Below are 23,204 nucleotides of genomic sequence, written 5' to 3' on the forward strand. Positions count from 1 at the left end.
AGATGGCCGTGTGGGAGGCTGAAGAGCTGAGTCTCCATCACAAGGAGCTGCTCACGCCGCGTGCCCTCACTGGGGACGAGCACACAGACCCCCACGGCCAGCCCCCCGGAGTCCAGCTGTGCTGCCCCACCTGCCGGGCCACCTGCGGCTCCAGGGAGGCCTTCGAGAACCGCTGCTCCTCCCTAGAGCATACACAGATGCTGGCCTTAGACATGACAGTGCCCTGGAAGCGCTGCAGCCTGCCTACTGGGCTTTCCACGCTGGAGCTCTGCCCGAGGTGAGGATGGGGCGGTGGGATGCACCCACCTTCAGCTTGAACCAGGGTTCCCTGTCCCCTCTGTGTGGCCAGCACCTCCCCAGCCTCTGAGGGGTGGGGAAGGGAGGTCTAGGGAAGCCGCCTGTGCCAGGCGCTGTCTTGCGGAATTTATTCTTGCCCCCCTCCCCCGCCCCCCAGGCCCAACCTCCGTGAGTTCGGGGACGTGTGCACCAAGGCACATTCAGAACAGGAGCTGCAGGAGTGGACCCGGCGCACCGGGATGGTGGCGTTGAGGGAGCACAGCCTGGCGGGAGGGGCTGGTGCCTTACCAGGCCCGGCCGCTGGCCGAATACCAGCGGAGCCGCAGTGAGGTCCTGGTGGTAAGTGGAGGCTGAGAGAGTGGCTGGGGGCAGGGCTGGGGCCAGGCTCCCCCGCACAGCTGGCTGAGACCGCTGAAGGCGTATCTATGCACTGCAACCAGCCCCTGGCGCATCAGGCCCAGGAGAAGCAAACTCGGCACGCCTGGACCTTCACTATCCACTCTGAGGTGAGGGGTCAGCACGGCCAGGGGTGGGTCAGCTGGGGTCTGGGCTCTGCAGTAGCCTCTCCTGAGGCTGTGATTAGGCTGCCCTGCGGGGTGATTCTGGGGGGTGTCTGGTGCAGAGAAGGAGGGGCCAGGCTGGTCACCCTGAGGGCCCCACACAGCACCGTCACCTCGCTCAGCGTCCACAGGGGCTCAGTGACCCCATTTTGCAGAGGGAGCCCCGAGGTTCAGAGGTTCAAAGAGGCCAAGGACCCTGCTGGTGTCACAGCCCGGAAGCAGGAGGGGAGGGAGCGGCCTGTGCACCACCCTGGGCCCTGATGGCTGGCCAGGGTCCAGGGGTCACCTCGCCATCGTCTTCTCCCCCAGGCACCCCTGCTACGCGTGGCCCTGCTCAAGCAGGCGCCGGGAGCAGACTTCTCACGGGTGGCCCCCAGCCCCTCTCTGGGCCAGGTCTTCATGCTGGGGAAGTGCTTCTGCACGCCCGGCTCCCCAGCCCAGTTCCGGGCTGGGGTGCGTGTGCAGAGCTCTTGCTTCGGCGCCGTCCAGCAGTGGGTGGTCTTCCACTTCAGCCGCTGGGCAGTGCTGCTGAGACAGCTAGAGCTGCAGCCGGGCCAGGTGCACTCCTGGGGGCTCTGGGGGATGCCTGGCCTTCCAGAGGGGCTGGCACACTGGCAACGGCCACGTGGGGCCTGGCGTGGAGAGGACGGCCAAGCAGGCAGCCCTGATGGCCACGTACAAGGTGCCTGCTCTGGGCCTGGAGCTCTGTCCTGGCGGCCTTGACCTGGGCCCATCTCCGCCGCCAGCTATCGGCAGAGGCTGCACCAGCGTCTCTATGAGGAGGAGGCGGCTCTGAGCAACCGGTGGCCAAGTGGTAGGGGCAGGCGAGCAGGTGGGGGCGTGGAGGGGCCGGCCGGGCCGCGGCTCTGGTCAGCTGACCCGTGACCTCCCCACCAGGCTGAACCTTCAGGCCGGTATCCCTGAAGACGGCGCTGGAGACGCCAGCCCTGGGCATCCTCTTCCCACCACCGGGAGCGCTGTACGCGCAGGTGCCCATCCCCTCCCTGGTGCCAGACACGGACAAGGGCTTTCTGCTGGGCTGAGCGGTCAGCACAGCCCTCGTGGCCCCCGTGCCTGCACCTGACCTCAGGGTGCTTGAGGCGCCCGTGGAGACCCGGGCCAGCTCAGAGCGGACGCTGTGGCTGCTGCCGCCCGCCCACTACTGCGCTTCCCTGGGGCTGCAGCCCGAGACCAGGCGGATCTTAGAAGTACAGTTCCAGATGGACCCGCTGGCCCTCCCCCGCTGGCACCAGGCCGTTGCCCTGTGCCCTGCCCTCCGCCCGGCAGCAGCAGGCAGAAGCTGCCCGTGGCGGTCGTCACGGGGACCAGCCCAGGGGGCACGCAGCCCACCGCCCCGCCGCTGATCTGCGGCCCCTGTGGCACGGGCGGGACCTACACACTGGCCATGGCCTCCCTGGAGGTCGCCCGCCAGCCCCACACCAAGGTGCTCATCTGTACGCACACTAACAGGTGAGCCAGAGCCACTCAGGCACGCCCACCACCTGCTCGCCGGGCCGGGCACACGCGGCTGTGATGGCCTCACCCCAGGACAAGAGGGGCACCTGGGGTCCGGGGCTCTTGCTTGTTCCTGGGGTCACTGGAGGCCTGGGCGGCTGGTTCCAGCACATCAGAGGATGGGGGCTGGGCCGGGGGGGCAGCACAGCCCCTGGGGCCGGTCCCAGTCACTCATCCTCGGGACGCCCCCGACAGTTGTCAGTGCTGGCCTGAGGACAGGGGACATCTGCGCTTCAGCCCCATTGCCTGGTCTCCATTTGGGCCGTGGGTGCCTCCACAGAGGCCCTGGGCCAGGCAGGGTGGTGGGCAGGGGTGTGGCTTGGCTCGCCCAGCATTTCCTGGGGCGAGACTTGGGTGTTTTTTGAAGAAACGGATTCTTCACTTTACTGTGAGGTTCCATTTGGCCAAAACCATCTCAGTTCTCCGACACTGGCAGCTGCTCAGGCTTAGGGTCTCCCCGTCTCCGCCCGGGGCTGAGTCCCAGCAGGCCTGGGGGCCCAGGGCTCCGAGTGGGGCAGGGCTCCGGCATGTCCTCCGGGTGTGTGGGTCCTGGGCACCTGAGGGGCTGGGGGGCGAGGCCCTGGCTGCTGCCCCCCCATGGCTTAGGGCTATCCCCAGCTGCCTGGCCCCCACTGTGCCCTTCTCTTCCTCCCTCACGTCCTCCCCCACCACCCCGATGCCCTGCTATTGCCCATTTCTCCTCAGGCTCCGACCTTCCTCTTTCTCTGGGTCTGTCCCCACTGCTGACATTTGAGCCCCGTGGGGGCCAGTGCAGGGAGGGGTCTGACTGCCTCGCTTGAATTCTGGTGTCCATTTGAATTCAGGGCTGGACGCACAGTAGGTGCTTTGGCAGACAGCTGCTGAGGCCCTCATGGCCTTTCTTCTCCCTGCCCCCCGCGTGGCAGCAGACATCTATATCGCCTAGCATTTCCACAGCCATGTCAGCAGCGGTCACCCCAAGGCCACTCCACTCTGGGTGATGGACACGGGCTGCCCACTGAGCCAGACAGACGCGGCCACGCTGCGCTACTGTTGCCTGACCAAGGACTGCCGGGCCTTCCGCGTGCCGATGTGGGCTGAGCTGGAGCGACACCGCATCGTGGTCGCCACCGCGTCCCAGGCCCGCAAGCTCAGGGTGCCCGCCAGCTTCTTCTCCCACCGCGCCCCACTCCTTCTTGAGGATCATCGATGAGGCCACCCAGATGCTGGAGTGAGAGACGCTCACCCGGCTACGCTGCGCCACGCTCGGCATCTGCCTGGTCCTGGCCGGGGACCCCATGCAGGTCGCGCCCAGGCTCTCCCGCGCAGCCGGGGCCCCGTGGCGGGACCCACGCTGCCGTGCTGCCTGGCCCAGCACTGCCGGGAGGAGACGCACATGGCTGCCGAGAGGGGCCACGTCACTTTGCACGGGAACTACCGCTGCACTGAGGTCATCGTCAGCTTTGTCTCCCGCCACTTCTACGTGGCCAGGGGCAGCCCCATCCACGCCAGTGGCAAGATCCTGCACCACCCCCAACACTAACCTCTCACCTTCTGCCATGTGGCGGGCAGCCCGGAGCACGACATGTCTACGACAACTTGGCTGAGCACGGCCGAGGTCGTGTAGGTCATTGAGAAGGTGCAAGAGGTCTGTGACACCTGGCTCCACTGCTGGGGCGCCCAGGAGCAGAGGGCCATCTGCGCTGTGTCCCATGGTGCTCAGGTAGGCAGCGCCCAGGTAGCCCCAGCTGCCCGGGAGAGCCTCCCTCCCCCACTCCCAGTGGGGAAGCTTGGCAGAGGACAGGGCACCGCCTCCCCGCCCCATGGCCTGGTGGACCTGTGTGCCCCCAGGCTGGGCCTCCTCGGTCTCAGTTTCCTCTTCTGTACAAGGGGCTGAGGGATTCACCTCCCAGGGCGTGGGGGCCAGGATCCCGTTTTTGTCGGGGCCGCTGTCCTTTTGGGGCCCCTCACCGCACATTGAGAGCTCACCCGGGCCTGCTGACCTGGCCGTGTGTGCCCAGGTGAGCACGCTGAGGCAGGAGCTGAGGAAGAGGAACCTGGGCCAGGTCTCTGTGTGCAGCTTGGAGATCCTGCCAGGTGGGTGCTTGGTGCTGGGGAAGTGGGCGCCCTCCCCCTCCCATCCCCCTCCCAGGGCACCCACCCTTCTGGGTGGTGGTGCTGACCATGGTACACGCCCACCGGAGCCTCTGCTGAGCCCGGGGGCACCTGCCCTGGAGTTCTTCACGGACGCTCCCATGCTCAACAGCGTCACCCATGCCCAGTCCCAGGTGGTGGCCGTGGGTGACGCCATGGCCCTCCACTCCCTCGGGGCCTGCAGCCAGCTCTGGACGAGCTTCCTCGGTCCGCCCCGGGGGCCTGTCTCTGGGGCAGGTGGAGCAGAGCCTGGTCCAGAGGCAGCGCTGGGCCCAACGAGCAGAGAGCTCTGTGGCAGCGGGGGCCGGGGACCCCATCCCAGAGGAGGGGCGGGGGAGCCCTGCGCCGACAGCTCCACCCTGCAGGAGCTCCTGGATGGGACCCGGAGTGTGACCGTGGCCGTCTGGGAGGACGGGCTGCTGGACACCTTCGCCAGGCCCTTGTCCCCCTGGCCGATGCAGCAGTATGTGAACCTGCCACGGGCCACACTGCAGAACTGCTTCTCAGGCATCGCACGCGGTACCACCGCTGCACTTTGCAGCAGGAGACCTTCGAGCGGGGGACCGCCATCCCACCGGACGATGAGCACCGCGGCCCCATCCAGGTCAAGGGCCGCCTGCACCACGGGATGGCCTTCGCGGGCGACGAGGTGCGGGTGAAGGTCCTCAGTGAGGGTTTCACAGAGCCGCTGGGCCACGTGGTGAGCGTGTTCTGGAGGGGCTGCCGCCAGCTGGCCTTTGTGTGCCGCGTGGACGAGTGGGACCCCGCGTCGTGACCCCCAGCGATGGCTCTGTGACCAAGACCTTTGTGCCTGGGCTGAAGGACCCGCTGCGGGTGCCCGTCTACCGCCTCCTGCAGGGCCATGTGCAGCACGTGGGGTAGGAGCAGGTCTCGGCGGAGGCCCGGCACCACTGGCTCTTCTGAGCGCGTAGGCCTGTGGCGGCAGTGCTTCTACTACCTGCTGGGCAGCGTCCTGAAGGTGCTGTCCAAGGCCACCACCTGGGAGCAGAGTCTCCGAATTCCAGAGCTGGAACATGGGCTGAAGTGGGGAGCCTCATCCGACCCAGCCTTGGTCTCCGAGGCGCTGCAGAATTACCACGCGGAGCTAAGCCGGGTGCCCAGCTGCTGGGAGGAGTGCCGGAGTTTCCTGATCTTCACCGTGGACGCCCAGGGCACCTGCAACCTGGACGACGCGCCCTTAGCGTCCGGGGCCTGGGCCCCACGTACGAGGTGGCCGTGCACATCGTCGACGTGGCCAGCTGTGTGCCCAGGGATGGGGCACTAGACGTGGAGGCCGGTAGGCGGGGCGGCGCACTCTACGCCCTTGACCGGGAGCCGGTGCACGTGCTGCCACCAGCCTCTGCTGGGAAGCGCTGAGCCTCCTGCTGGGCCGGGACCACTTGGCCACCTCCCTGTTCCTGACGGTGGAGAAGGACAGCGACCGGCTCAAGAGTCTGCCCTTTGCGCCCTCCGTGATCCACTCTGACCACAGCCGTCCTAAGAGGAGGCCTGCCTGGACTCCGTGGACGCCTGCATGGCAGCCGCGTGCCACTTCGCCCAGGTGCTGTGTCAGCGCCGTCTGCAGGACAGCTGCCATTACAAGCAGCGGACGAGGACAGCGCGCTCGGCTTCCGCGCGGCCCACGTCATGGGCAGGGAGTACAGGGTCTAGTTCACCAGCCTGGAGGCCGCGTTCCTGGTGGATGACGAGTCCACAGCAAAGGTCACACCTGTGAGGCGGCAGCTTGCACCCAACCGCTACAGGCTCAGGGCCCTGTGGGACCGGACCCCTGCCCCGCCCACTACCACTGCCCGCAGCTGGCCGAGCACGCCCACGGCCTGGGGAGCTGCCCGGGGCTGCGGCTCATGTGGCGGCGGTGCCGCATTTACTCGGCGCAGGTGGCTGGGCCGTGCCCCCTGCTGCCTGGCACCCTGCTTGATGCCCACACACGTCCCGTGGATGCTGCCTTGTAAGCTAGCGAAGGAGCAGCGCTTGCCTGAGGAAGCTGCCCGGTTCAGGAGCAGGGCGCCACGGAGCCCAGGCCTCGGGAGCCGGGTCAGGCGCGCCAGAAGGAGCTGGGCAACGGGGATATGCTGCAGCTGTGGCTCAGTGCCACCCTGCAGTGTGGGCTCCTGGCGCCGGCCCTGCAGCTGTGGACCGTGGCGCCTGGCCTCAGCCTTTGACTGGAGCACGTAGATCAGCCAGGGGCCTGCTTCTCGGGCCATGTGCCCCATGTCGCGTGCAGCCTCCGCCGGCCTCAAGGACCTGGACGTCCGGCAGATCCTCGTGGATGAGGCGGGCACGGCCACTGAGCCCAAGACCCTCATCCTGCTGGTGAGCTTCTCACAGGCTAAAGTGAGTGAGGCGAGCAGTGAGCTCGGCGCTTGGGCAGATGTCACCGGGTGTGGCCTCCCGCCCGGGGTGCAGCTTCATGGTGGGGCGGTGACGGCCGTGGGGGTCAGGACCGTGCCTGCCTGTCTCTCCAGGTGGTTCTTCTTGGGGACCACGGCAGCTGCGGCCTGTGGTCAAGAATGAGCAGCTGCAAAACCTGGGCCTGGACGGGTCTCTGTTCGAGAGGTAGCACAGGGGCGCCCTCCCACTGGACACGCAGTACCGCATGGTGAGCAGCTGGACCCTGGCTCACGTACTTGCCTTACAGCACGAGGGCGTCTGTGCTTTCCCTTCTGTGGAGTTCTACAAAAAGAAATTAAAGACGTGGCAGGGCCTGAGGCAGCCGCCCAGCATCCCGGGCCACTTGAACAAGGAGAGCTGCTCTGTCATCTTTGGCGATGTGCGGAGCCCTGAGGACAGCCTGCTGGTGTTGACGGACGAAGGGGGCAAGGATTCCAAGGCCAACAAGAGCAGGCGGCAGCTGTGGTGTCACAGCCGGGCCTTCCCTGTTCTCCTTCGCACAGGGAGGGCTCCCTGGCGGGGGAGGCAGAGGCGTCAAAGGAGCCCAGGGCGTGACAGGCACCAGGGCTGGCTTCACCCGCACCCCCTGGTCCCTCAGGTCTGCATCACCAAACAGCTGACCCTGAGAGGGACAGTGGACCCCGAGGACATCGCCATCCTCGAGCCCTACCATGCCCAGGTGTCGGAGATCAGAAAGAGACTCGAGGAAGCTGGTGTCACCGGCGTGACCGTGTGCTCTGCCACCCAGAGACAGGGTGAGGCTGGCGGCAGCAGGGGCCTCACCACGCCCCCCAGCCCCCACCAGGGAGCGAGCGGCGTGACGCCCTGGTGAGCACCGTCTGCTCCTGCCTGGAGAGCGGCCTGGACCCGTGGCACGAGGAGCTGGCTGAAAAGCTCCTGGGCCCAGGAGGCGCTCTGCATCATGGGTAAGAGCTGCTAGGTGGGGGAGGGGCACTCGGTGGGGGTCTCCACGGACCCTCCCCCACTGGCAGGAGACCAGCTCCTCCCGCACTGCTGCTGCCCGCTCTGGAGCGGACACCTGTGAGACCCAGCACAGCCTGGTGCTGCCTGCCTCCTGCAGGTCCCGAGGGGCCATCGTGTCTTCCTGGAGACCCCATCCGCCCACCACCCTCAGGCTGCCAGGACAATGAGGGAGAGCCCTCTGCTGCTGCTGCCTGGGGGAGCCCCTCTCAGCAGGATCCCACGTGCTTTCAGTGCTCATTGCCGGCCACCTCCCAGCCGCCTGCACCCGCCTGACTGAGCAGGGATCACGGAGCTGGCGCGGCCAAACACAGTCACCACCTCCTTGTCTTGGCTTCTCCAGGGCTGGGAGCAGGCCAGGCCGCACCTGGTGCGCAAACTTGGGAGAAAGGAGGTAGGGTCTGTGATCCCACCCTCCCTGCTGATCTGCGGTGCTGGGACATTTGGTGACAGGGAGCATCTTGGGGGTAGGGGGGTCCTGGACCAGCACGAGACCTGGTGTCCCTGGGAAGGTTTGGGGTCAGGAAGGGAGTCGTGTCAGGGCTGCTCCTGGGTCTCTGGCCGTCCCTAACCACACGGGGTGCCGTCTGTGGGGCTCACTTCATTTTTTTTTTTTTTTTAGTTTATTTATTTGTTTATTTTTGGCTGCGTTCGGTCTTCATTGCGGTGCTCAGGCTTTTCTCTAGTTGCGGCGAGCAGGGGCTACTCTTCATTGCGGTGCGCGGGCTTCTCATTGCGGTGGCTTCTCTTGTTGCGGAGCACGGGCTCTAGGCACGTGGGCTTCAGTAGTTGTGGCACGCAGGCTCAGTAGCTGTGGCGCACGGGCTTAGCTGCTCTGCGGCATGTGGGATCTTCCCGGACCAGGGATCGAACCCGTGTCACCTGCATTGGCAGGTGGATTCTTAACCACTGCGCCACCAGGGAAGTCCCATTTAAAAAAAAATACACCAAAAGCCAGTGTCTTTTACTGGAACAGGGTCCTCAGCCCACACTCAAGAAGGCCTCCCTGGAAAAGGTGGCCTTTTCTCTGCCACCACTGCCCCGTCTGACTCAGACCCACAGCCCTGTGTCCTTCAGGGGCTGGTGCCCTGAGAGGGGAACCAGATGACAAGACCCCTGCGGGGGTGCAGGGCTCTGATGGAGGTGCCCCAGGTGGCTGTCATGTGCTCCACCCAGATTTCTGCAGCCCCCTCACACCCTCAGGCCTGCTCCCAGGTCAGGGCCTTTGGGACAACCTGACCGGGTGTGCATTTCTTTGCAGGATTGAGGACCTTCACCTGCCCCTCAGGGTGCCTTTTTGTCCTGCCTTCTGTGGAAACCTCTGCCCCCGACCCCAGCCCTTCCCGAGGCAGCTCTGACCTTGGAAACCGCTCTCAGTGCAATTCCACTTCCCCATGGCCTCTGTGCAGTGGCGACAGCCCGGGGGGCCCTGCTCCAAAGGGCACTTCTCTTCTAGGGCAGCCACAAAGGCATGCGGAATTCTAGGGTCTCCCGGAAAAGCGCCAGAACAGAGAAGGAGCAGATGCCCCGAGGCAGGGAGCCAGGCTGTCATCAACCTGGAGTCAGGGAGGGCTTCCGGGAGGAAGAGGTGTTGAAGCCCCGGCTGGACCGCGGTCAGACAGCTGCGAGGTGGGGCCGAGGGCAGGGCGGAGGGCGGGGCCTCGTCGCAGTGAGGGCCAAGCTTTTAAGTCTCCGGCGCGATTTGAAGCCTGCGGCCGTGTGTGCCAGGCAGCGAACGAGTCCAGATGAGAGAGAGGCCAGCGAGGCATAAAGCCGCGGGCACGATGGGGTGGGACGGACGCGGACCTGTGCCCCGGCCTCCATGGCTACACCGGGAGGGCGCTTCGGAGCCCTCCGCAGCCGGGTACCTGCGGTGGCACCGCCTTACCCGGGGAGGTCGCGAGGCGGGGCCAGGGGAGGGAAGCGCCGACCCCGAAGTTCCTCGGATGGCGTGCCAGGCCCCAGCACCCACGGGCAGCTCCCTTGGCGAGCCCTCACCCCAGCGTGCGGGTCTCTGGATCAGTGTGACCCAGCACAAACCCACATCTCTGGTCCCCTCGCCTCTCCTGCCCTTCTCCCCTCCCCAGACTTCTCTCTGCCATGCCCCAGTCTCTGCTGCTCCGGACATTTCCTTGGAGCAAAAGCACAATGACTCCGCCCGGGACCCCTGGGAGCCGTGGGACAACTCCATCTGCAGGACATCCAGGAGGGAGCCCCTCATAGCCACGCGATGCCACAGATAGCATGACAGTGTGGCTGGACCCCCTGGGTGGCATACAGCAGCACGCAGGTGGCTGGAGAGGCCTGGGAGGGGAGCTGCAGGCTGAGACCATACCAGCCCTGCAGAGGACACTGGCCATAGCTGGGGTGCGTGGTGCTGGGCCTTTCTGACCCAGTTAAGGTCCCCGCCTCACCAAACCGCTTCTCAGTGGGGGAGGGGCCCTGTTCCTGACCCCTGGCCCTGGCCACACCTTATCTTCTCAGGGGCCTGCTGTCCTAGTGACCATCACGGTGTGAGTACGGAAAGCTGGTTGGCAGTGTACTGAGGGCGGCTCTGGCCTTTTCCCGTGGACAGTCCTCCTCGGCCGTAGCCAAGGTACACGGTGCTGTCCCTCCTGGACCTGAAGGGCCAAGCTGCTGGAGCAGGTAGACGCCGATGACTGCGTCGCCTTCAGGAAGTGAGTGGGCTGCTGGCCGAGCTGGGGGCACACTGGCGGGCAAGGACAGACTCTCTAGGTCGCCCGTCTGGGGCTGGACACCAGGATCGGGTGGGGAGGGGCGATGGGCTGCAGGGAGGCCCCCCCCGCCAACAGGAGGTATGCATTTGTGTGGGTCTGGGGGGGTTACCCTACCAGGCTCCCTTGCTAGGACCCTAACCCACCTCGCAATGGGGGTTCTTCAGCTCCTTTTGGGGAGAAGATAGTACTTTTATTTTCATTAAAAAATAATAACAAAATGTCCTTTTGGCCTTGGGCCCCTGGCCTCGATGAAGCTGGGCTGACAGTACTGGGGCCTATCTGTGCCTGCAGGTAGTGGCTGCCCCCACTGGGGTCCGCGCAGGACTTGGGGGTATTGCCCTCCCTGGAGGAGTCCCAGCGTAAGAGGCAGGAAAGGTGGCCTGAGCCTGTGCCCAGGTGTCACAGCTGGTTGTTGTGAGGGGGATGGGGGAGGGGCTGGGGCTGCCACCTGGCAGAGCCTTGGGGCAGCTCTCCTCATTGGCAGTGGCAGCTACGTGCCAGGGCTGAGGCTTCTTGCTCCAGGGGTCAGTGTCCTGGAAAGGCCAGCCTGGGGCACCCCCTAGAAAAGGAAGCAGGAGCTGGGGGGGCAGGGACTTGTGGGTGGGCTGGGCTGAGTCAGGAAAAACGCTCATGTCGCTGCCACCTCCTTTAATAAGTAAGTAGGTTTGTTTCTTCAATTGCCTATGCGTGTTTATACTCCTCTTTATTAGTGCGTAAGTATTAAAAAACCATTTCTAGGAAGGTGTGGTCAGGGCCGGGCCTAGCTTGCCCAGCCTCCGGGGGGCGGGCCCTTCAAGGGCCCTCGGCCCTGTCTGCAGGGTGAGGCTGTCCAGCCAGGGCTCGTACACCAGCGTGTAGCCCTCCACCCTCTTGATGGTGAACTCATAGGAGCGGTTGGGCAGCAGGTTTGGGACGTCGAAGGCGTAGGCGGCCACGGGGATGATGCTATACTGCACGCGCTCCTGCTGTGTCTGTGGGTCCAGCAGCTTGTAGCGCAGCTCAAACTGCTCTGGCGCGGCCGGCTGGAGCGTGACAGACCAGCGCAGGCTGGCCCAGTCCTGGTGGGCCACTGACTCCTCGCGGTCGAACGTGACGGGCGTCTTGGCGCTCAGCGTGACCTGGAGGTTGGGGATCTTGGTGGCGTTGATGTCAGACACCAGGCGGTGTTTGATGTGCAGACGCCCTGGCACCATCGTGGCCAGGAAGCTGTCCATGACGGCCGACAGGTCTGCCAGCCGCTGCTCCACGAGCCCCCAGCCCGCCAGGAAGGGCTGAGGGTCCGGTGACTCGAGCAGGGCGTCCAGCTCAGAGCGGCCGTGGCCCAGCTGCTCCAGCAGCTCCCCTAGCAGCAGGAGCTGGATCTTGGCCTGGGTCGCGCCCACCTTCTTCATGCGCTGGAACTTCTGGGGCTCGATGAACTGGAACGTGGTGGGCAGCACCCGCGGGTTCTGGTCGCCCAGCGCCAGGTGCTTGGGGAGGATCTCGATGTAGTAGGAGCACTTCCTGAGGAGCTCCACGCGGGCGTGGTGGCGCTTAAGCAGCTGGGGGCTCAGGTCCACGGTCAGGAACTTGCGCAGAGCGTTGCGGCGCTCCGCGTAGGTCCGCCACGTCTCGGGCTCTAGCAGCTGCCGATCTCCGGCCTCCCCCACCTCCTCCTGGTCCAGGAGGCACTGAGGGCTGTCCAGCTTCATTCTGTCTGGGTCCAGGCCTGTCACCTGCAAGTTCACGGTCTGGGAGCAGCGGGTGGAGGGCCCGGTGTGAGCGGGACGGTCAGACCGGCCTCTGCCGCCCACCCAGGGGCTCACTCGGGGCAGTGTTTGTGTGGGGGTTACTTCAGGCCCACTGGCCCCCATGCTGGGCCCTCTAGCCTGCTGGGGGGCGTGGGGAGGACTTTGTGGGGAGGGCTCGTCTCTCTGGAAAGAGGCTGCTTGGAGGGCCAGGTGAGCAGGCTGCAGGTCTAGATAAAAGCGGACACCGCGGGGCCAACACGACACACTCTACTGATGGTTGTTTGTGATGACACAGGGCAGGGCTGAGACAGGGGCTCTGGGCCAGGGCGGCCCGTGCGGAAAGCCCAGCCACTGCCCAGCTTTGCGGCCGTGTCTGAAAGGGGGTCACACTGCTCCCTGGAGCTGTAGACAGGATTCGGTGTGATCCTGTCTGAACAGCACCAGACCCCAGCTGGGGACACCACTGTCCTGCACACCTTCCACACCCCACTACAGGTGCAGAGCAGATGACCGGGGCCAAGCCCAGGAGGCAGGGTGGCTGCCGGCCTCAGCTCTGAGAAGTAAACATGCCAGTTCCTGGTTACCGAGCCCTGCTGTGTCCTGGGGCCTCAGGACCTCCATGAGCTCACTGAGTCCATGAGAAAAGCCCCTGAATGGTTACCCTGCCTCACAGATGGGGTGCCTGAAGTAGAACAGTTCGTAGCTTGCTCTCAGTCCAGGCTTCTAGCCCACCGTAGACCCCAGAGCCTGAGTGCCCTTCTGCACCCGTCCCCAACCTGGGTTCCCAGCTCTGGGTGTCTGTGGGAGGGGCCACTGCACCCCACAGCTGGGCATAGCTGTGCTCCCAGGCTGGCAGGCCCTGACCACAAGGCTGGGGCTCCTTGCAGAAGGGACCAGCATCCCCGGCTGCTGTCCCAGGTCCCAGCCACCCCCAAGGGCAGTGAGACAGACTCAGTGGCTTCAAGGGCTGGATGAAATCCAAATGGGAGTTGAGAGGCTGAGTGACTCGCCCAAGGCTGCTCTGCTAAGGGGCAGAGTGAGGTTGGGACCCAAGTTGGTCTCCCCCACCAAATGCCAGGCCTTGACCTTCCTGGGGCAGAGGTGGCAGACCCCGGTCCTGAACACTGCAGACAGGGTATCTGGGCTGAGGTGCAACTGAGACCAGGACCCAGGACTCCTGCCCTAAGTCCTGCGGTGGCCGGAGCCTGGGGCAGATTCAAGCTGCTTCTGGAGGGAACTCTAGCTCCAGACCTGGCTACAGGTCCGGGTCCGAGGTGTTTCCAGATGCCCACCGTCTCTCAGGTGGAAAAGGCAGAGGGGCTGCTGGTGAACTCCTCCAAAGAAGCCTCTGTCCTGGCCCTCCTACCCCAGACCTACACCCTCCTCGCCTCCAAGACCCCCTACAACCCCCACCCCTGGCCCCAGGCCCACTTCTCCCCAACCGACCCCCACCCGCGCCCGCCTGCCCACCTCCGCCACACCACCCTAGTCCTGCATCCCCCCAGCCCGCCTCCCCGCGCCCACTTGCCTTTCGTCCTGCAGCGGGTGGAGCAGTGCTGCCGACTGTGCGCTGAGCCGGGGTGCCCAGCCTTGCGCCGTGGCGTTCCGCGGGTTGCCATGGGGACCGCGGGCCTTTGTGACGTCCCGCCCCCCGGGGGGTGGGGGCGGGGTGGGCAGAGAGCCCAGGGCGTGGGGGTCGGGCGCCCTCAACCTGAGGGGCTGCGGGCAGGTCGCGCGGGGCTCGCTCCCCGCCCCAGGACCCGACTGAAGGAACCAACGAGTCTCAGCCCCCGCGCCCGCCCCCAGGTTTCAGCTCAGACCGTCCAGAGGCTTCGCTCCCTTCCCTGGGAACATCATGGCCTGAGCCCCGGCCGGGATGCCTCTTCAAGCCAAGGGACGCCACTTGCCTCCACCCCCTTGCAGGTCAGTGGTGGGGACCCTTCCAGGATAGGGTGTCTGTCCCTGAGCTCCCCTCCCCCCAGGGCACGCCCACCACTCCCGGTAACCTCACTCTTGGGAGGAGGCTTTGCCGGGCTAAGCGCCCATCAGATGTCCTCTGGGTCCAGGCCTGGGAGGGGGTGCGTGGGCGCCCTGGGCGCTAACTCTGTAAGTTGTAGCTGTTGTGTCGTTATTTAGGGGTCTGAAACGCAAGAGCTGGATTATTTGGAAAGGGGGTGCTATCTGAAGGTTGAGAGGGAGGCTGGCACCTGGGAAGTGGTGAGAGGAAGCCGCCTGCAGCCCTGCGGCCCACCCACAGATAGGGGCTGGGCGGCAGAGCAGTCTCCCCTCCTGCTCTGGGTCAGGCATGTCCTGGACCTCTGCCATCTCTGGCCCCACCCCTGCCAGTGGGCCTCTCTCAGCGCCTGTTCACAAGCGTCCCCTCCGTCCGGTGCGGGACCAGCAGACCGTTCGCCACTACAAGATCTGGCGGCAGGATGGCCAGTTGCACCTCAACGAGGCTGTGTCCTTCCCCAGCCTACCCAAGCTCGTGGACCACCACGAGGCCCAGAGCCTGTCCCACGGCCTGTGGCTGACCTTGCCCCGCCGAAAGGTAGGCCCCTGCCCCCAACAGGGACACAAACCCTCGGGTGGAGGTGGGTGTGGGTCCTGACTCCCTGACTGGCTGGGGGACCCCTGGGAACACTCAGCCCAGGGACTCTGGCTACGTGGGAACCGTGGTTGTACAGAGCCGGGCGCGGGGGGACGGTGGGCAGGGGACGTGTCCTCCTTTGCCCAGTCACTCTCACCCTTGGGCCAGCTAGAGGTCAGCTGTGCTCCTGCTGTGTCCTGAGTCTCTGGACTGGTGGGAGCTCGGGCCACGTGCCCAGGCGAGCTGCCAGACGGGAGTTTTGTGTGGGTGGCAGTCAGGCCAGTGTCGCTGGCCCAGAGCAGGTGCGGGGGAGGGGTGGTGGTGGCGTTTGTTTGCAGGACACAGCAGGGGTCAGCCAGGCTTGGGGCAGTCCCTGGGAGAGCCTGGCCACATGCCGGACACTGGGACCCTCCCAAGCAGGACGTGGCCCTACATTTGAGGATAGACCAGGGGCTGACTTCCCGAGGATGGGGGCCCCCGCCCCATGTCCCTGCAGCATGAGCTGGAGCCCCTGCCCCACTGTGACGATTGGGAGAGGCCGCGGGAAGAGTTCACGCTCTGCAGGAAGCTGGGCTTCCGGCTACTTTGGGGAGGTCTTCAAAGGGCTCTGGAAGGACAAGGTCCGAGTGGCCATCAAGGTGATCGTCCGAGGTGAGCGGGCTCCAGGCCAGGGACTTCTGGCTTTACTCACGGGGGTGGGGCAGCCCAGCAGCCCTGGGCCCTGACGCCCTGCCAACCACTCGCCGCCCTAACTTGGATCACCTGTGGCACCTACCGCAGTGTCCGGGTGGCATTCTCCTTTCATGCTGTTATCTAAATGCATTTATCTTAAAAGGGAATTTTAAATTCTTCATATAAATGGAAGGAAATCCATTAAAATAAGTAGATCACTAGAAATCTGAAAAGGTTCATCTAAAATCTTCTTGGGACCCACCAGAGGTTGGGATCGCCCACTTCAGGAACCAGGGGCCCAGGGGTGCGAGGGAACACACTTGGGAGGGGGTGTCCCGGCTCCACAGCTGGCTCCGGCAGGCGTAAACCACATGGGGGTGTCTGTGGTCCCTGGGGTGTGGGGAGAGCAGCTGGTGGGCACAGCGGACCCTTGTGTGAACAGCGGGGGCCAGGCTGTGTCTGCCCTGGCATCCTGGCTTGGGAGCTGGGGCGTCGGGGAGGGCGCCCGCATTTCCTGCGCCGCTGCTGCGTGCGGGCGGGGGGGATGGGTGGGACAGGGGCTCAGCTCCTTCGAGGGCTGCACCCAGCAAGGCCGCCCGCCTGCCCCGACAGCTGAGCTTCTGCGTCGGCACACGTTCCAGTCGGAGATCCAGGCCATGAAGAAGCCGCGGACAAGCCCATCCTGGCACTGTGGGGGACCCTGGGTACAGCATCACAGAGCTCCTGCCCAAGGGGAGCCTGCTGGAGCTGCTGCGGGGTGGGGGGACCAGAATGCCTCGTGCCGCTGGAGGGAACGGGAAACAGGCACAGAAAGAAAAAGAAAACCCGCCCCCCCCCCCCCCCCCCCCCGCCTGCATGCCATTCACCAGACAGCCTGGGATTGCTCATCAGCCTTCTCTGTTTTAAGAAAGGATTTAAAATATCTTGTGATGAATGTACCATCCGTTCATTGCAGGAATTTGACAAAATACAGATAAGAACGAAGACAAGAAAAGCCACTCATCATTCCTACACCTGCGGTGAACTGAGGCCATTTTAATCGAACGCTTGGCGTGGCCTGCCTCCCCCCCCCGCCACTTCTGGAACACACAGGCCTGGTTCTCACTGCCGTTCTCTCTTCCTAGAAGGCGCTGTCCCTCCTTCTGGTGTTTGTCTGCTTACACACCCACACTCGCACACACGCGCTCACACACCACGTATCCCGTTGCTGCACAGACCTCATCTGTGACAAGCCCCGGTGTTTCATTAAACACCCAAACCAGACGGTCGCAGCCAATTCGTGGAGGTGCCATTGTATGCAGATGCAGCCCAATCTCAGAGACGCTGAAATAGGAAGAAACGTGCACCGTGGGATAAATGACACCCAGTATGCATATGTGTGTATCTGGGGGTATATTTTATTTATTTTTAACATCTTTATTAGAGTATAATTGCTTTACAGTGCTGTGTTAGTTTCTGCTGTATAACAAAGTGAATCAGCCATATGCATACATATATCCCCATATCTCCTCCTTCTTGCGTCTCCCTCCCACCCTCCCTATCTCACCCTGGGGGGTATATTTTAATACGGCAACATTTGCAGTGCTTTTCACTTGATCATTGCAAGCAGTTTCCTGTATCACTAATTGTTCATCAGAAATGAAATCCTGACGGTCTGTGCACCACCACGTGGATGTGCCACGTCCACTCAGGTGCCTGTTGAAACCTTTTGAGGTTTTTAACCGTGTAACTAATGCTGTGATGAACATCTTTGTACATACGTCTTTGCGTTCCTATTGCTTCAGTGTGGATTCCCAAAGGAAATTCCAAAGGGTATGTATGGACTGTGGTAGCTCTGATACCTAATAGCCCTCCACAAGGGCTGCAGTGGGTCCACAGTTCCAATTTTAAACCAGGCCATCTGCCCTTTGTCCCAGCCCCACCCCTGAGCGCAGGAGTCTGCAGAGAGGACTTGGCCCTGGCTGGCCCCACTCACGGTGGCCTCCCCTGGCCTCTGCAGACTCCGATGAGAAAACCCTGCCCATCTTGGAGCTGGTGGGCATTGCAGCACAGGTGGCCGAGGGCATGTGCTACCTGGAATTGCATAATTACATCCACGGGGATCTGGCCGCCAGGAACATCCTCGTGGGGGAAAACAACATCTGCAAAATCGGGGACCTGGGGCTGGGCAGGCTCATCAAGGTAGGGCCAGGGGAGGGCGGAGAGCAGAGGGTGCCGGGAGCTGGAGGTTCCCGTGGGCCTCCCGCCCTCAGGTGAGATGTGGGCTGTGGAGCCCGAGCTGGGTCTTTTTTTTAAAATTATTTTATTTTTGGCTGCATTGGGTCTTCGTTGCTGCACGCAAGCTTCCTCTAGTTGGGGCGAGTGGGGGCTACTCTTCATCGCGGTGCGCGGGCTTCTCATTGTGGTGGCTTCTCTTGTTGCAGAGCACAGGCTCTAGGCGCGCAGGCTTCAGTAGTTGTGGCACGTGGGCTCAGTAGTTGTGGCTCGCGGGCTCTAGAGTGCAGGCTCAGTAATTGCGGCACATGGGCTTAGTTGCTCCGCGGCATGTGGGATCTTCCCGGACCAGTGATTGAACCCGTGTCCCCTGCATTGGCAGGCAGATTCTTAACCACTGTGCCACCAGGGAAGCCCCCGGAGCTGGGTCTTAACGGGATCAGGAGGCTCCTGGGAGGGCAGTGCAGGCACTTGGCTGAGTCCAGGAGGACAGCTACACGGGGCCAGCTTGGGCGCCCAGCGGCTGGGGGCAGCACAGCAGGGCATGGTGTGCAGGTGGCAGGGCGTGCGGGGAGCGGGCCCAACCCTCACTCGCCCTTGGCCAGTGTCCTGCTTCCATGCTCAGCCTGGCCCAGCAGGCAGGCGATACCAGCACCTCCGGGACTCTCAGTCACACGCTGAGAAATTGAGGGGTTCCTTTAATCGTGATGCCCCAGAGCTAAGTGTCAGCCATTCCAGTGTGCTCCTTGAGCGGGCCTCAGCGTCACGCCAGCTTGGCTGCTAACCCACCGCCCCTCCCGGTGTCTCCTTGCAGCTCACTTCTAGAGAAACTCTGCCCCTTGTCCTGGGAAGCTCTCTGCTGGGTTTTGCGACTATGGTCCTCTGGGGCAGGGCCTGTTGGGGCGGGTTCTGCCTGCTCAGCTCCGGCAGCACGGGTCCCAGGGAGCCCTGACGCAGTGTGGGTCCCGACTGCACACTTGCCCACCAAGCACTGGGCTCCCCGAGCCTGTCCATGCTGTGGGGAGGGAGGGTGCAGGCGGCCCCCAGGCCCGCCCCCAGCGTGTCTGATCGCAGAACGTCTACCTCTTCCATGACCACAGCATCCCTTACAAGTGGACTGCCCCCGAGGCACTCTCCCGAGGGCATTACTCCATCAAATCTGACACCTGGTCCTTCGGGGTTCTCCTCCATGAGATTTCCAGCAGGGGTCAGATGCCCTGTCCAGGTACTGGGCACCCAGTGTTGCCAACTGCGGGCAGGGCGGGAGGGGGCCGTCACCTGGACACGGCCCCTGCACCATTCACTGGGTGCCTGATGCCTTCCAGGTGTCACCGTCCAGAGGGAGGGCGTTAGAAGTGAGTGCCAGGGATGCAGAGGGCGAGGGCACAGCCCAAGGCTTCCTGCGGGAGGGGGGGCGGCACTGGCCTCCCTGCCTCCACAGTCCCTCTTGTCCTGCCCGCCACAGGCATGTCCATACCTTCCTGAGGGTAGAGGCGGGCTACCGCATGCCCTGCCCCCTGGAGTGCCCACCCACCACACACACAAGCTGATGCTCTCGTGCTGGCACAGGGACCCCGAGCAGAGGCTCCGCTTCAAAGGGCTGCGGGAAAAGCTCTCCAGCCTCAGAAGGTACGAGAACCTGCTCTGAGTCGGCCGCCTCCTTGCCACTGCCTGAAGGCCAGGCCAGCCCTCGTGAGGGGCCTGAGCAACCTCGGATCATGGGAATGGGCTGACCCAGATTTACTGAGGATTTACTGAAGGTACCAACAGCTCCCAGAATCAACCGGACACTCCCGAGAAGGGGCTCGGGCAGCCCTGGGCCCACCTGTTGCCCAGTGCAGCCAGGAGCTGGGACTGCCCCTTCGCCTGACACCAGCTCCTGGAAAGTGCTGGGACCTCCACAGCCAATGCCTGCCCTGGGGCTCCAGGAGCCAGGTGGCCCCTCCTTCTAAGGGAGTGGACCTGTCCCTGGTCCTGACCCAAAGCCCACCAGCTGTCAGGACCAGGGCTGAGCTTCCCTGGCCGTGCGTGGTGGGGACCTAGGCTTTGGCTGCACTCCCTTTGCCCTCTGGCCTTGCCTGAGACCTGGATATAAGGGGGTGTGGACCCCCCAGTCCTCTGTGGAGACAGGGGCACTGACGCCTCTCCCCGGGGCCAGCCGCTGTTCCTATCCAGCTGCCTCGGCAAACGGCAGCTGCCCCCGGGGGGTCTGGGGGGCCACGTCTGGACACTGTGACCGAAAGGACTGGGTGGGTCAGGCTAACTGTGCCTGGACACACTGAGGGCGGGCAGGACAGAAGGTGCAGCCTTTGGGGGCCACGAGCCACCCAAATGCCTTGGGATGGACTCCCGACTCCCGTGACTTAAGAGCGGAGCTGGGGCGGGGTGGCCAGCTGAGCCCAGCCCGCTAACCAGTGGAGACCACCCCTCTAGGCCCCCGCCCTCACACCAAGCCTCTGTCCGCTCCCTCACTGAACTGCCCTCTCCTGACCCCCAGGCCCCGGTCAGTCTCTGGCGGCCAGAGGCATGTGGATGCCACCAGCCCCCCCACGCCTGCCCCCCCCGGAGGCCAGCAGAGGATGGGGGCACCCCCAGCCACGCACAGAGCTCCCAAGCAGGACTCTGCCCAAAGCTGGGCTGCCCCGGGTGGGGCCCCGTAGAGCCTCCCACACCCCCTTCCCCTCACCCTTAAAGTTTTGGCTGCCGGGGGCCCTGCCCAGAGTGTGCCTTACAAGAGGCTACAGGAGACGCCGCCCTTACTGGAAGGCACATGGGAGACAGCAGGGCGCGTGAGCTGCTCCACACCAGGTTGAGGACGGCCTCCTCGAGGGCGCCGGGCCCCGCGTCTGAGGGCTCCGGACCCAAGCCAGAGACCCTGTCTCCTGCCGCGGCAGCAGGGGCCGAGGCGGGCTTACTCAGAGGACCCCGACCTCAGTGGCTGCCCTGGGACTGCCTGCTCTCCCCGGCTCCCCAGGATAGCAAGGCACCCCACCTCTTCTCAGATACAAGGCTCCACACTCACCGGAGCTGTCTGCCCACGTGAACCGGAGCCAGATCTCAGAGGTGGCCCGCTAGGGAGGGACCCCAGGAGGGCCCAGGAAGTGAGAAGTTTGAGGGGTTGGTGACTTCTCCCGCGGGGGTGGGGGTGGCATGGAGCTCACACACACACCACGTGGCTGCTGGCTGCTTGTTTATTTTCTACTCGGTGCAAGGCACAGGTTAGAGGGCGCCGGGAAGGCTCTCATGTGGCTTGGATAGTAAAGAGTGGAGTTCTCTCAACTTCCTTTTTGGTGTTTTGCTGTTTTGCTATTAAAAACCCAAGTGCTTGTGTTGGCTGCAGCCGATCACTCTCAGGGAGGGGAAGGAGGGGGGCTCTAATGAGCCCAGCGCCCGGCGGGGAAGCCCGCCCGGCAGCTGGTGGTGGCCACTCAGGACGGGGGCCTGGAGTTGGTTTGGCCAGGCTGGCCGCCAGGCTGCTGCTTCCCCACGGCTTCCCGAGCCAGGTCACAGGTGATCATGCCGGTGGAGGCCTGGGCTGGTTCTGAGCTGGAGGAGAGCACGTGGTCAGAGGCTGCTACCACCTTACGCCCCCCCCCCCACTGGCCCCCAGGAAGGTGGACTCACTGCTCTGGGGACTCCAACACTGTGGCCATGAACGGGAGAGTGGACTTCCCGAAAAAGAAGCTGGCCCACCAGTGTCCCGGGTCAGCTCTGGGGAGACCTGAGAGAAGCAAAGTGAGGTCACGGTGCTGTTGCCCACCCCCTCCAGTCAGTCCCTGGGGACAGCCAGGGGTGGACCTGCGCTCACCGGGGTGGCGGGGGATGCCTTCCCCGGGGTACTCGGCACTTCCGCAGGAGCTGTTACTGGAAGTGGAGCCCAGGCGGCCTGGAGAGAAGAGGCCAGGTCAGCTCCACAGGGCACTGAGCCCCCAGCCCACCGGACCAAGGTCTGGCTTTGCCTGTCAGCACAGGCAGTGCCAGGGGTCCTTAGCCGCTCACTCCCCACTCGGATACGGATTCTCAAGGAACTGGAGCTGACACCACAAGCTGGGTGGGGGAGCCCGGGTCAGACTTGGTGGGGGGCGGGCAAGGGGCTTACTTACGCCGGTAGTAGTCGTGGGTGGCCACGAGCGAGCCGCTGGAGGGGATGGCTGCCATGCTCTTGCTTATGGGCTGGTGGAAACCTGCGCACGCGGGGGTCGGGGTGCCCCTTCGGTCACCGCTGCCTCTCGCGAAGGGCACTCCCCACCCGGACCCCAGGGTCAGCCGCGTGGGTTCTCGGGAGGGGCGGACGCCAGGTTTGTTTACCGAGCCGAGGCGGGGCTCCGGAACTCCGGGACCGCCCTCTCCGCGCGGGCGGCTCTAACCAGCCCGAACAGGCCGCGCGGGACAACAAAGGCGCTTTGTGCGCGGGCCGCCGGCCTGGGGCTCCGGGAAGCGGCCCTGCCTGCAGCCGGCGCGCTCCCAGCTCCGCGCCCCGGGCCCTGCCCGCCGCCTCCTCCCCACCCGCGCCCTTCGGTCCTCCCGGATGCCGGGCGGTCCGCCCCGCCAGCCGTCGCTCCTATTCGGGCCGCTAGACCCCACCCACGCGCCGCCCGGGCCCTCACCTCGGCGGCGACCCCTCGCGGGCCTCGGCGCTCGATCACGGACGGCGGGAACCGGGGCGCTAGGCCACTGAGCCCATCGGCACAGGAGACCGCAACCGACGACTCCACGACCCAGACGCGCCGGGCGCGCACGCGCGGACGCGCCCCCTTATATGGCGGCCCCGCCACGCGCCCTGCGAGCCCCGCCCCGATCCCGGCCCCGCCCCAGCCCCGGCGAGGCCACGCCCCTGATAGGCTCCAGTCCCGCCCAGGACCCCTGCGAGGCCTACTAGGCCCCGCCCCAAGCTCACCCTGGCCCCGCCCCGCCCCGCCCCGCCCTGCCCCGCCCCCGTGGCCTGGCCCTAGCTGGCCGACCTTGGAGGAAGTCGAGCCCTGCAGCGTCCGTCTGACCTGGGGTTCCCGGGCAGCGCATCCCGGCCTGGCCTGGGCTTGGGGTGGTTAAATAACCGCTGTCGCAGTCCTAGAGCAGGGCCTGTCTCCCTCCCACCTCTCGTCCCACTTTCCCGGGCCCTGGCCAACCTTTTGGACCCAGGCCTGCTGCTGGTCCAGCCTGTCTCCACCTTTCCAGCTCGGTGGAGGCCGGGGGGGTGCCGGACGGTGGCCCCTGCACTTCCGGTCTGTTTCTGCCGCTGACCCCAGTCCTGGGCTGAGCCCCACAGGCCCAGCCCTCACAGTGCCCCTCTGCTCTGGCCTTCTCTGCTCAGGATGGGGCACTCCCCACTCTCACCCATACTGGGGGGACATCTGCTCAACCA

General features: G+C 64.8%; 4 protein-coding genes across 4 annotated transcripts; 2 read left to right on the forward strand and 2 right to left on the reverse strand.

Moving 5' to 3' along the window:
- Positions 1-2: 2 nt before the first annotated feature.
- HELZ2 (helicase with zinc finger 2) lies at positions 3-10,931 on the forward strand. Its single transcript, XM_029219786.1, is given in 36 exon segments — positions 3-277; positions 455-547; positions 549-636; positions 696-803; positions 1,167-1,424; positions 1,426-1,576; positions 1,579-1,668; positions 1,755-2,111; positions 2,114-2,327; positions 2,575-2,579; positions 3,278-3,531; positions 3,533-3,686; positions 3,689-4,074; positions 4,373-4,448; positions 4,504-4,556; positions 4,559-4,994; positions 4,997-5,269; positions 5,272-5,425; positions 5,427-5,697; positions 5,700-5,856; positions 5,859-5,990; positions 5,993-6,109; positions 6,112-6,275; positions 6,323-6,721; positions 6,753-6,860; positions 6,992-7,010; positions 7,013-7,125; positions 7,165-7,360; positions 7,363-7,382; positions 7,516-7,672; positions 7,723-7,783; positions 7,785-7,843; positions 8,183-8,292; positions 9,355-9,527; positions 10,526-10,576; positions 10,928-10,931. Coding segments are annotated over 36 exon segments (5,736 nt in total).
- Positions 10,932-11,354: 423 nt separating this feature from the next.
- On the reverse strand, positions 11,355-12,521 carry FNDC11 (fibronectin type III domain containing 11). Its single transcript, XM_029222300.1, has one exon. It carries the CDS (start codon positions 12,487-12,489, stop codon positions 11,371-11,373), a length of 1,119 nt encoding a protein of 372 aa, XP_029078133.1. The 5' UTR covers positions 12,490-12,521; the 3' UTR covers positions 11,355-11,370.
- A 1,129-nt stretch (positions 12,522-13,650) lies between these two features.
- Positions 13,651-19,601, forward strand: PTK6 (protein tyrosine kinase 6). Its single transcript, XM_029219787.1, is given in 10 exon segments — positions 13,651-13,931; positions 14,713-14,917; positions 15,453-15,530; positions 15,532-15,607; positions 16,241-16,299; positions 16,301-16,385; positions 17,628-17,809; positions 18,917-19,074; positions 19,308-19,377; positions 19,380-19,601. Coding segments are annotated over 10 exon segments (1,305 nt in total). The 3' UTR covers positions 19,491-19,601.
- A 1,423-nt stretch (positions 19,602-21,024) lies between these two features.
- Positions 21,025-22,632, reverse strand: PPDPF (pancreatic progenitor cell differentiation and proliferation factor). The gene is made up of 5 exons (XM_029219427.1): positions 22,450-22,632; positions 21,946-22,026; positions 21,651-21,728; positions 21,467-21,563; positions 21,025-21,388 (listed from the first exon to the last, which is right to left on the reverse strand). The coding sequence occupies exons 2-5, from the start codon at positions 21,998-22,000 to the stop codon at positions 21,271-21,273; spliced, it is 348 nt and encodes a 115-aa protein (XP_029075260.1). The 5' UTR covers positions 22,001-22,026; positions 22,450-22,632; the 3' UTR covers positions 21,025-21,270.
- Positions 22,633-23,204: the final 572 nt, after the last annotated feature.

This window comes from Monodon monoceros, unplaced genomic scaffold (assembly GCF_005190385.1).
Source record: "Monodon monoceros isolate NGI ecotype Baffin Bay Population unplaced genomic scaffold, NGI_Narwhal_1 Super_Scaffold_13, whole genome shotgun sequence".
Classification (NCBI taxonomy): domain Eukaryota; kingdom Metazoa; phylum Chordata; class Mammalia; order Artiodactyla; family Monodontidae; genus Monodon; species Monodon monoceros.

Bases quoted from the DNA above. Each gene is read 5' to 3' on its own strand.
- FNDC11 (XM_029222300.1), bottom strand. From the start codon at position 12,489: ATGGGGGCCAGTGGGCCTGAAGTAACCCCCACACAAACACTGCCCCGA.
- PPDPF (XM_029219427.1), bottom strand. From the start codon at position 22,000: ATGGCAGCCATCCCCTCCAGCGGCTCGCTCGTGGCCACCCACGACTAC. The intron at 21,564-21,650 runs GTGAGCGCAGGT...TGCTTCTCTCAG, and splicing joins AGGCATCCCCCGCCACCCCG to GTCTCCCCAGAGCTGACCCG. The intron at 21,389-21,466 runs GTGAGTCCACCT...GCTCTCCTCCAG, and splicing joins GTGTTGGAGTCCCCAGAGCA to CTCAGAACCAGCCCAGGCCT.